Source organism: Moschus berezovskii, chromosome 5 (assembly GCF_049115385.1).
Source record: "Moschus berezovskii isolate FMDL1 chromosome 5, NW_MosBer_1.0, whole genome shotgun sequence".
Lineage (NCBI taxonomy): Eukaryota > Metazoa > Chordata > Mammalia > Artiodactyla > Moschidae > Moschus > Moschus berezovskii.
The window spans coordinates 64,417,313-64,430,138 of NC_142464.1; the positions used below are offsets into that span (position 1 = coordinate 64,417,313).

The following is a 12,826-nucleotide window of genomic DNA, read 5'->3' on the forward strand; positions in this document are numbered from 1 at the left end:
TTCATTAAAATGATGTTTCATGATATTAAAAGTATTAGCACAAACTTTAATTAGCTAATCAAAGTAATCTGTGATGAATAAGTATGGTATAACTCAAATGCTGGGTTGGTTCAAGTGCTAGTGAGAAGAATAATGTTTAAAGAGTTCACTTTCTCTCGACCACCCATATGCTGTGAGTTTATTACCAAATTCAGTAAAACAAAGAGGGCAAATTATAGAGCCAGGACCAAGATATTCTAAAAGCAACAAATATATTAATGCATATGTATGGAATCTAGAAAAATAGTATTGATGAACCTGTTTGTGAAGAAGAAATGGAGACGCAGATGTAGAGAATGGACTGGTGGACACAGCAGGGGAAGGAAGGACAGACTGAGAAAGTAATATTGACATATATACATATCATGTGAAAAATAGATAACTAGTGGGAAGCTGCTATATAACACAGTGAGCCAGCCTGGTGCTCTGCGACAACCCAGAGGCATGGGATGGGAAAAGGAAATATAAATATATAAATATATATATATGTATGAATATGAAGATATAAAAAATAAATACATATATATTTCTGATTCGTGTTGTATATGGCAGAAACCCCCACAACATTGTAAAGCAATTATCCTCCAGTTAAAAAAAAAGCCAAGGATAGAGGGCAGTATTTTTCTTCCTCTGGGTAGACTGACTGACTGGAACAGTCTGTGACTGAGCAGGGAATGGGATGTGGGAAACCCATGTACTTCCCAGTTGTGAGCGCCTTCTGGGGATTTCTTGTTCTACACAGAGGAGATGCAATTCCCCAGGAGCGTGACTTGAATGGAAACATCATCATCTCTCCATATCCACCCACCCAGGTCCCCTGCTACATGTTTGTGGCAACTTAAGGAATCTGTCTAAAGCTTAGCTTATGAAGAGTCAGACTAATGCCATTGATCCCTAAATCCTTGGACAGGTTTTCCTGTTAACTTTTTCAACAACTCTGCCCTTCCAAGCTTTACCTTGTTGGAGGCTTCATCTTCTTTTTCACTCCAAGATAAAACTTCACTGAACTGAGGGAAAACATTTTGTCAGGTTTGCTACTCTGTAAAGGAAAACAAAATAATTTTTAATTAAACAGATTTTATAAATGTCCTTTTATTTTCCTTGAGTATTAAGAATAGAGTTTAGAATGTTTAGTTTCACACGTTTCATGAATGCCATACCAAATTTTTGGTAAATGAAGATTGTGTTGCTTACAATGTTGTAAATTTAAATAAATGATCCTGGAAATATATGTATGATTATATATGTGTGCATATATATGTAAAAACACAGTAATTCCTTATTCAAAACACTTGGGACTTATGAGAACTGATGATAGTTTTTTTTTCATATTTAAAAAATACATATGCAGTATATTTTGTAACTCCACAATATCATCAGTGTTGTCTGGGGTAGCACTCACCCTATATTCAAATAGATTCATATTTCTCTACAAAAATGGATGACATTTCATATAACATGAACAAATAAAGGCCATAAGTATTGTTATGGTCTGAATGTTCATATCCCCCCCAAGCTGAAATATAATCCACAGCATGAAGGTATTTGGATGTGATGGTTTTGGGTAGTTAATTGAGCCATGAGATTTCACCACGTGATGCTATGAGAAGTGGGAAGTCTACAATCTGCAAGAAGATTCTAACTAGAACCTGACCACACTGGCACCCTAATCTCAGGCCCTCGGCCTCTGGAACTAGATAAATAAATTTCTATTTTTATAAGCTACCCAGTCTATAGTAGTTAGCCTGAACAGACTAAGACAAATATCTTTATGTTGGTGTAGGTCAGGTTTTGCCACCAAATGATTTATGATTTTCTGTACTTTTTGGATTTTGGAACTACAAATCTATGTAGGCATAGACTAAACTATCTCAAATATCCATATTGAAAATTTTCACTAATAACTCACAAAAGGAGACTATTAAAAAGAATATACATTTGCTTTTAGATCAATTATATATTTTCTGCACACATCCCAACATGTTTATCTGATTTATATGAAAAAATTCAAATCCTTGAACCATCAGGAAAAGTATCTGACAGAGGCAAAACTTAATTATATTCTAATTTAATATCAAAGCATATATATTATTGTTGGATAGCCTGCAATAGATTTTATAAAGATAATAGCCATTAAAATAAAATTAGAAAAAGCTTTTTCAATATCCTAAAAATTTTCAAGATCACTTTTTTCAACCTGGTAGGCAGACAGCATTTATAACTAAGAGCAAGGGGTCTTGGGTCAGAGACCTGGGTGTAAATCTGGCTTGCTACCTACTAGCTTGTAACCTCACATTACTGCTCTCTGCTCTATCTTATTTGTAAATAGGAATAATAAACATACTGACTATCACAGAATTATTATGAAGATTAAATGATAAAGGGTTACTGTGAAGGCTTATTGTACAAATTAAATAAGAAAAGTGCTTTTAAAGAGTTTAGTCCAGTAAATAGCCAAATACTAAGGGCACAGCAAATTACAGCTATTATTACAAATTTAGAACACATTGCTTCATAGAAATCGATAGATAGACAAGTTGTTAGAGCCCTAGAAAAATGCACAAAAGCCCATTCAGCAAGTATATAGCTCAAATCAGTCCTAAGTTTTATAAAAGTTAAACTATTACTAAAAAGTCTTTTCCTTACGAAAGCAGTTGAATTGGAAAGTGTAAAGGGTGGAAAATATGGCAATTTTTATAAAATTTTTATAAAATTAAAAATTGGTTTCCATGGAGTAAACAGGTTAGGAAAATGTAGAGGAAATGCAGAGAAAAAGGTGAGCAGGAAGAAGATCATGGATAATGCTTTGGTGACCAGTGTTCTCTGTGGCAGCGATGATAAGGCTTGAAATTTACATGGTGAATTTATTCCTAGTCACCCTTATCACTGAGTTTGCTATTGTTATCATGGCACATAACTTAAAAAATATTTTGGATTTTTTTTTCTGTATGGCTAGATTTCTTGAAATGGTATCACAGGGTCAAAGGCTAGGAAAATGATTAAGAATAACATTTTGCAAAATTGATAGGGTATATTTACTTACAGTTAAATGTATTTTTGCATTTGCTAGCGGTTTTCAATTTTGACTTGATCAACAACTTATCCATTTATTTATCCATTTACTTATTGACATTAGTTTTCATATACCAAATAGGAAAGTGCCTTATCTTTTAAAATGAAATAGTCTACACTAATTGGTTACTGTTTACTTTTATTTTTATAAAGTCAAGTATGTTGATCTCTTTTGAACTATTGCTTCAAGTTTAAAGGGTTCCCACACAGCTGATAAATACTCAGCTGCATAGCCATGGAGTTTGAAGGGTTGCTATTTGTCACATTTTAGTTCTTTTATCAATCTGGTATATTTTACACACAGAATAGATGAGAATTTAAGTTGAAAAATTTTTGTTAACAATTGGGCTTCCCTGGTGGCTCAGAGGTAAAGAATCCACCTGCCCATGCAGGAGACTGTACAGGAGACACAGGTTCAATCCCGGGATCAGGAAGATCCCCTGGAGAAGGAAATGGCAACCCACTCCAGTATCCTTGCCTGGGAAATGCCATAGGTAGAGGAGCCTAGAGGGCTACAGTCCATAGGGTCACAAAGAGTCAGATATGACTTAGCCAATGAACAACAAAACAATTTATTATATAAGTTTTCTTTAAACATGCATTTATGACATATTTATCAAAACATTTATGATAAACAATTATATTTTTTTACCTCACTTGGGGTTCCCTGGTGGCTCAGAGGTTAAAGCGTCTGCCTGCAATGTGGGAGACCTGGGTTCGATTCCTGGGTCGGGAAGATCCCCTGGAGAAGGAAATGCCAACCCACTCCAGTATTCTTGCCTGGAGAAGCCCATGGACGGAGGAGCCTGGTGGGCTACAGTCCACGGGGTAGCAAAGAATCGGACACGACTGAGCAACTTCACTTTCACTTTCATGTTACCATTACTATCTCTGTTCATTTTTATGCCACAATATGATCTAAGCTATTTTAGTTTTACTGTATGAATAAACAGTTGTGTGCAAAATACTTGACAGTTATTTTACTTTTTATATCTCTAAAATATTTGCAAGTATTCCTATCTGTTTACCCTTTGAGATGAGCTGTCAAATCATTTTTTCCAAGTTCTAAAAGTTATTCTCTGGGATTTTGAAAACATTAATAATTACATTAAGCCTAAGATCAATATTAGTAGACTTTACATTAATGTTCACCCATTTCTATTAGTGTAGTTCTGTAGCTTTCTTCATGTCAGCCTCTTCTTGTTAAGGTCATTTTTCTGGTATTTTGTGTGTTTGGTTTTGGGGTATTGGTATTTTAGTCTGCTACTTTACTGAATATTAAGGAATAACACTTTAAGACTGATATGGAAGAGTGAGATAGTTTTTTAAGGCAGTAAGTTTTCTATACAGGAAAGATTCAAGGAGAGGAGACGATAGGAGTATATATAGTAGCAGAGACTCCTGGACACCTTCATCAGAGGTTCAGTCAGATTATAGCTGAGGTTCACATCCCTCCTCAGGGACGTGACTGCTTAGACTGCTGGTCCCTTGGACTCAGTCCCAGTGGAGGCAGTAGCAGAGTCAAGCGAGAGGCTGCAATTCCAGCAGGACAGGTAAGAAGGGACCTGCACATCTGAGAATGAGAAGCACTTGTGTCTGATCTAGGTGCGTGCATGTGTGTGCTCAGTTGCTCAGTTGTGTCTGACTCTTTGCAACCCCATGGACTGTAACCCACCAGGATCCTCTGTCCATGGAGATTTTCCAGGCAAGAAGGTTGCCATGCCTTCCTCCAGGGGATCTTCCCAACCCAGGGATCAGACCTGAATCTCCTGTGTCTCCTAAATTGGCAGGCGGATTCTTTACCGCCTAAATTGGCAGGCGGATTCTTTACCAGTATAAATAGTCTTATTTATACTGGACATTGGTAAGCCCAGGACTGCCTACATTTTGAAATACTGTTGGCAATAGATTGAGTCTGAAGTAATATAACTGATTGCCAAGCCACTCTGGACACTCCAGCCCATTACTTTATGTTCTATCCTGTGCAAAGAGAACACAGATGACATAATTTGAGAGGAGTTCAGCCATGGTCGAAAGAAACCCTTTTCAGTTTCAATCTTCAAAAGGAATAAGCATAAGCAGGACCTGTTAGGATCCTAATACAAAGTTTTTTAAAAGAAATCTCATTTACTGTGATAACTTTACTATTGGTTTATTACAACTCTTTCAGTATGTGTGTTTTCTGGAGAATTTCTTCAAAAAGTTCAAGTGTTGTGAAGTATGTAATATGTTGCTTCAGGCACTGTATTTCAAAGTAAAATTTTAATTGAACCAGTTAAATTAGTGTGCTTAAAAAATTATCCTTGTTACTAAGAAGAATTTGCTTATTAGTGCATGTAACTTTTAACAACCGTCCCCTCCCCATTTGCTTTTTTTTTCACACCATTAAGAGTATAATGGTAATATTCTTTGAAACTTCTCACCTTTTATATAAATCAAGTCTGAAAACATTTTAATTAATATTTTCTGTGCAGGAAAAACTCTCAAAACTAAATATATCTTCCCCTGTGTATTACCCTAATTTGTTGTTAATGAGCATTCATAAATTATCTCTAATTAACACATAGTCTCTTTAAATATACTTTTCAATTTGTAATTTCTACTCCCTTCTCAGTAAATCATTTTCTAAATATATACAAGCACATATATTAAGGGCAACTGTCAAAAGCATAGTCAAATCTGTATTCAGATAAGTTTACTATTGATTATTTACTGTAAACTCATTTGAAAAGCAACATTGCCAATGACTTGGCCATCAATATTAAAAGCAAAAGACCAGCAACATGCAGAAATAACCAACAAAATAACACCATATGTTGAAAATAATAGTGGTTTGAGTTTACAGGAAAACCATGTCCCTCATCTGCCTGCTTTACTGTGCAAATGAAAGTATCAGTCACATTAATTGATTCTGACAGATGAATAAAGACAACTTTCAAACAGTTAACACTATAATTACATAACCTGAGGTCACTGTGATAGAAACAAAATGTGTTCAGTGTCTTTAAAGAACACTCTTTCTGAGAGATACTGTATGATTGCATTTAAATGTGTTGAACAAAATCTAAAAAAGTCAGACTCACAAAGAAACAGGGAGTAGAATGGTGGTTTCCAGGGACTGGGACTGAGGGAAATGGGAAAGTGTTGATAAGTGGGTACTAAGTTTCAGTTATGCAGAAAGAATAGGTCCTCGAGATCTAAGTATAGCATGGTGACAACAGTTAATAGCACTGTATACTTGAAACTTGCCAAGAGAGTAGATCTTAAATGTTCTTACCACAAATACACACAAAACTATATGAGGCAATGACTATTAATTCATTAATTAATTAACTTAGATTGTGGTCATCATTTCACAATGTATATGTATATCAAAAGCATCATATTTTTTATAACAAGTGCAATTTTTGTCAATTATATTTCAATCAACATGGGGAAAATATTTCAAATGTCAAAAAACAAGAACTTCTTTCAGACGAGCACTCAGTCCTACCAGTATCTACCAATTTGTATGAATTATTTTAGATTAAGCAGAATGATCCTTTCAAAAAGATACATATTCTTAAAAATCATTCTGTTAAGGGATTAGATTCTTTAACTCAATAATACAATCATTTCATCTAAAAAAATAACATCTCCATGTACAGGCTTCCTTGTGGCAGATTTTAAAATTTACACCAGCTTGGGGAAAAACATTATAAGAAACTGAATTGTATGAAATGTCATATTTGAAAATATTTGGTACTATTAAAATGAAAAACACTATCCTCTTTAAGTAAAATTCTGTCAGAAAAAACATCAGGCTAAAATAATACAAATGTTTTTCTTTAGTGAGTCCATGCATAAAGCCTTTAGAATTAGACACCTGGGAGTGAATTCTGACTCTATTGCTTACTGGCTATATGATCCTGAGCAAGTTATGTAATATCTTGGTAGACTCCATTTCTTCATGTGTCAAGGGGGATAATTACAGTACTACTTTTATAGGATTATTGAAAATATAAAGTGAGATAATTGAAGTAAAATGTACAGAACTCTGCTTTTGTGGATTAACCACTTGAATGTTAGTTGGGGCCATTATGACTGCACTGCTATTGATACTAGTTGTTTTCAGAACCTTCTCTTGCTACACAGAGGAAGTGTCGGTTCCTTAGTGAAACTAAAAAGTCCAGGATGATTTTAAATGACACTAAGTAAATATCCAACTACAAAGGTGACCATTAACTAACATATAAATGGAACGACTGGGATGAAGGAAATGAGCCTAATGAAGATCAAGCTGGATGACTCACTGAAGAAACCCAAACAGGATTCAATCAGATTCAGTTCTTAGATGGCTAGAATTTCAGTTGTGAGGTTTAGCATTTCCTTTCACAAACACAAACCTACAATTCATGAACTTTAAAATGTGATGTGTTGGAGCCTTCCTTGGTGGTCTAGTGATTGAGAATCCACCTGCCAGTATGGAGGACACAGGTTCGATTCCCAGTTTGGGAAGATCCTACATGCCACAGAGCAACTAAGCCTATGTGCCACAACCACTGAGCCAGCACCCTAGAACTCACAAGCCTCAACTATTGAGCCCACACGCCACTACTATTCAAGCCCGAGCATCTAGAGCCTGTGCTTGGCAACAAGAGAAGCCACCACAATGAGAATCCTGCATACCACAATTACAGAAAGCTCACACAGCAACAAACACCCAGCACAGACAAAAAATAATAAATAAATCTTTAAAAAATGTGATGTGTTTATTTCATATAACTTAGAATTCTTAAGTGCCTTATTTCTGCAAACTTCACTCTTCCTGCACTGAAGAATGTGAATAATGATATCAAACAATAATAAATGATAACAATTACTTGATACCTACACAGACTCCCCACCAACTCTATCAGCTGGAACAACAACGTGGATTTCCAGTATATAATACAGCTCTTGGAAGAGAGGGATAAGGGCTGCAGAATTCAGTGCTGTTTGTTAGCTCTCTGCCTGGACATTCTGCTGTCCTTGAAGAATATGAATATTAAATGGATACACAAAGTAGGAAGCTAAGATTTATTTATGCCCACCTGAAGGCTTCCTTGCTGGAGGAACATATAAGACAGTGGTCAGTGTGTGAAGAGCTCAATAAAAGTCACAGCAAAATGGGACTGTAGAACTTTGGAAAGCTACTAAATAACTCTTCTTTCATAACAATATTAAATAACATGATACTAGTCTGGTCCTTTTTTATAGATCTCCAAAACACAACATAGTGAAGCACCACACACCTGAAGTATGCAAGCAATGTTTATTCAAGTGAATTTTTATAATTCAGTGGAAAAAGTATCTTTCGGTCCTGTGGTTATTCCACATTCAAAATAACTGCTTGGATATTGCTTGAATCTCAAGGAAGTAGAGATGTTATTGTATATACCCATGTAACAACCACCCAAAACTGTATAGAGAACATTTATTTCTGTAATCCTAGAAAATACCCTACTGACTGTATCTCTGTGCTTCTGGTACAATGCTATTCCATACCCCAAGCAAACACTTTCTGACTTTTACCGCCATAGAGGATTCTGCCTCTGTTTTGAACTTTTATGGATAGACTCACATGGTACTATTTTGTGTCAAACTGTTTTTACTCAAAAAGGATTTGAAGATCCTCCCATGTTGCTGCTGCTGCTGCTAAGTCGCTTCAGTCGTAACCGACTCTGTGCGACCCCATAGACAGCAGCCCACCAGGCTCCCCCATCCCTGGGATTCTCCAGGCAAGAACACTGGAGTGGGTTGCCATTTTCTTTTCCAGTGCATGAAAGTGAAAAGTGAAAGTGAAGTCGCCCAGTCATGTCCAACTCTCAGCGACCCCATGGACTTCAGCCCACCAGGCTCCTCCGTCCATGGGATTCTCCAGGCAAGAGTACTGGAGTGGGGAGCCATTGCCTTCTCTGATGTTGCTAAATTCATTCAATTTTATTGCTGAGTAGCATTCCATTGTCTGAATATATCATTCTCCGATTGATGGGCATTTGGAATATTTCCAGGTTTTAGCTTTTATGAATAAAGCTGTTTATGAATATTCTTGAACAAGCACTCCAGTGAATATAATACCTAGGAATAGAATTGCTGGATCACAAGTCAGAACGAACAACTATTTTAAAAGCTGCCCAAAACTTCTACATAGTGACTATGTGATTTTACCTTTCTGCCAGCCTCCTAGAGGTTGAATGCAGTTTATTTACTATAGGCCTTGAACTCCAAGAGATAGGGCTTAGAGGTCTGAAATAAGAATGTTAACTCACACAAAAATATACACATATTCAACTACTATTATGTAAATACCTTCAGATCCTTGTAAAGAAGGAGGTACCCATCTCGTAAAACACAATACCGATCTTGAAACTTATTTCCAGAGAGTATTTTAGATGGTTCTTCTTTGACTTTCAAGACTCCCTCTTTGATATTTTCCAGGGCCTTCCTCTCTGTAAAGTACAACATTTACTTTTGCAAGTTAGGTATATTTTCATTTATTTGGAATAGAATCTAAAACATTTCTGTATTTTCAATTTTGATGATACAAAATAATAACTTCTTTCCTACAATTTAGAAGCCTCTAGTTAATTTTTGGGAACGCCTTGTGTCAAGAGAGTGTCACACAAGCTACAGATCCAGTGACCAGATCTATTTATATCTCTTTGTAATATACAGACCTACCTATGCTGTTCAATTAGCTACTGCCTAATGAGCACCCGAAACATGGCTAGTCTCCACTGAGATGTGCTGTGAGTGTAAGATATACATATTTTGAAAATTAGTACCTAAAAAGGTAAATATATTACAATTTTGCAGTACCAAAAAAGGTAAATATATCACAATTTTATAGTATTGATTACATGTTGAAATGATATTTTGGATATCTGAATTTAAATAGAAGATATAAGTAAAGTTAATTTCACCTACTAAAGGAGATCAATCCTGGGTGTTCATTGGAAGGACTGATGCTAAAGCTGAAACTCCAATACTTTGGCCACCTCATGCGACGAATTGACTCACTGGAAAAGAGTCTGATGCTGGGAGGGATTGGGGGTGCCAGGAGACGAGAATGACAGAGAACGAGATGGCTGGATGGCATCACCGACTTGATGGACATGAGTTTGAGTGAGCTCCGGGAGTTGGTGATGGACAGGGAGGCCTGGTGTGCTGTGATTCATGGGGTCGCAGAGAGTCGGACACGACTGAGCGACTGAACTGAACTGATACATATGTATATTTATATATGTATATTTTAAATGTGGCTACTAGGCAATTTAAAATTATATCATCAGCTTGCATTTTACTTCTTGAATGAATAGCACTCATATAAACAATGTAAAATACACAGGTAAAAGAGAAATCTCTTCTGGAATTCTGATTCAGGAATTCAGTAATTTTTCAGACATTAGAAACATTCTATGAAACAGGTAAGGGTAAATGAGGCAAAATGTCCAATAATGCTTATGGAATAATCTGTCTACCACACTTAGAAATCATTTCAACGGTTCCATTAAAAACCACATTTTTGATAATAAAATCACATTGAATCTATAAATTTATCATGAATAAATTTATCACTATATCTCCAATTTACAACTTTCTTTTTGAAATCTCAACATTATTTAATTATCTGCTTAAGAAACGAGGAACAAAGGAAAGAAAAGGAACCTGAAGCCAAGTAGTCATGACATGGTCATCCTGGGGTCAGCTCCTGCTTTTTCTGTAGAACAGGAGTTAATGACACTTATCTTGCAGACTGTTGTAGCCCTCACATTAGATAGTGTCCTCAAAAGATGTAGGGAGGGACACCACATCAGGATCAAGACCTTTAGCAATTTCCTGGTAAGTGATGAAACTCTTAAATATTCACTCATAGTTTCTAAAATTTATAGATAACTTTAATGATTTCAGAAAAAGAACTTTTATAGTCTTAAACTTAGCAATCCTTTGGTTATGGAAAACCTTTACTCAAACAGCAAATAATACACAGATGTTCACAATTATAGTTAGTATAAGAAAACAAGTTAGAAAAATTTGAAGTACTGCCTTATAACTCAGATATGAGCATAGGACGACAATCTGGAAGCAAAAAGCAACATGTTGCATCACATCACTGATCTTAACCATAGACAAACAAAAGTAGTTTTCATGATCTGCATACTACCACAAATAACATTCTTTTAATCATGATGCCACACTAAAATAGGTTCTTTTAGGGAGTATGTGATTTGAAAATAATTTCTGAAAAATACACTGCTAAAATTTGTCTTCTGGAACAATCTCTTAATAGTCAATTTCATAGAAAAAATATTTCAAGTTAGTATTTTATAGCTAACCAGCTTCTATTTAAATTAAAAATAACACTTTTCCAATTAAAAGACTTGAAAGATTATTTTAATGCAATGAGAAGATAAAGGAAAAAAATATACATATAACTAGTGTTCAGCAAAATTCATATGACATCAATTCATTTCTTCATGAAGTATTCAGAGTCTAGTATGCATTTGATTCTAATAATATATAATAATACCCGAGGAGATGGTCTCTGGACTTGCAGTGCAGTGTTAGAGGCAGAGTAAACATAGGTTAACAAACAATGCTTATATATCCTGATAGGAGAAATACAGTAAGCGATTTAGAAAATAGCGGGTGGGCTTAGAGATTCAGCTGATTTAGAATAAGAACGTAAAAGTGGAGAAAGATATGTATAATACTATTGATTTAGAAATAGCTAAAGTATTTTAAAAGCATTAAGTTATAATCAAGTTGTGAGATACAGATGTTACATTTTGCTTAAGCCAAACCAATTCCATTCACACCTTCTGATTATACCTTTTTAATATTTTTGTTCAGTTTAATAAAGCTTTCTAATTTTACCAATAAGAAATAAGCATATGTCTAGTGTTTAAGTAAACCACTAATAGGTCAAAAAGAAAACAGGCTTAGGACAAAAACATTATTGTCACCTTTGAATGCATATTTATTAAAATTTATTTCAATAAACCATATGAAATTGAGTACATACAGCTTTCCTGGGCTTCCCTGGTGGCTTAGTGGTAAATGATCTACCTGCAATGAGGAGACCCGGGTTCAATCCCTGGGCTGGGAAGATCCCCTGGAGAAGGAAATGACAACCCACTCCAGTACCCTTGCCTGGAAAATCCCATGGACAGAGGAGCCTGGTGCTACAGACCATGGTGTTGCAAAAAGTTGGACATGACTGAGCTACTTCACTCACTTCAAGTATTCTTGCCTGGAAAATTCTATGGACAGAGGAGCCAGGCAGGCTATAGGCCATGGGGTTACAAGAGTCAGACACGACTTAATGATTAAACTACCACTACCAACTGAGTATCTTAGCTAAATCTTCACCTTCAATTTTTTTTTTTTTTTGGCCACACTACACAGCATTTGGAACTTCCCTGACTAGAGGTTGAACCCAAGTGCCCTGTAGTGGAAGTGTGGAATCTTAATCACTAGACTATCAGGGAAGTCCTCTTAGCTAAATCTTGATGCATATATTATTAAGGGACTCATAAAGAAGGAAAGAGCAAAAAGAAACTTGAAATATAAACTTCTATGATAAATATAGAGGGCCTAAAAGAATTTCTAAAAGCTCTCATGACAAAATTTCTGTATGCTCTGTTGCTGTTGCTGTTAGTCACTCAATCGTGCCCGACTCTTTGTGACCCCA

General features: G+C 35.7%; 1 protein-coding gene across 6 annotated transcripts in view; it reads right to left on the reverse strand.

The window, feature by feature from the left end:
* The window catches only part of ARAP2 (ArfGAP with RhoGAP domain, ankyrin repeat and PH domain 2), a 355,345-nt gene that overhangs the window by 182,505 nt on the left and 160,014 nt on the right, over positions 1-12,826 (reverse strand). For 5 of the 6 annotated variants that reach the window (XM_055434098.2, XM_055434096.2, XM_055434095.2 and 2 more), the window contains 2 exons: positions 9,442-9,581; positions 996-1,078 (listed from right to left, as the gene is read on the reverse strand). In XM_055434098.2, coding sequence (XP_055290073.2) covers positions 996-1,078; positions 9,442-9,581 — 223 coding nt within the window. The remainder of the gene's footprint in view (positions 1-995; positions 1,079-9,441; positions 9,582-12,826) is intronic. The other variant, XR_008687007.2, reaches the window with a different exon arrangement.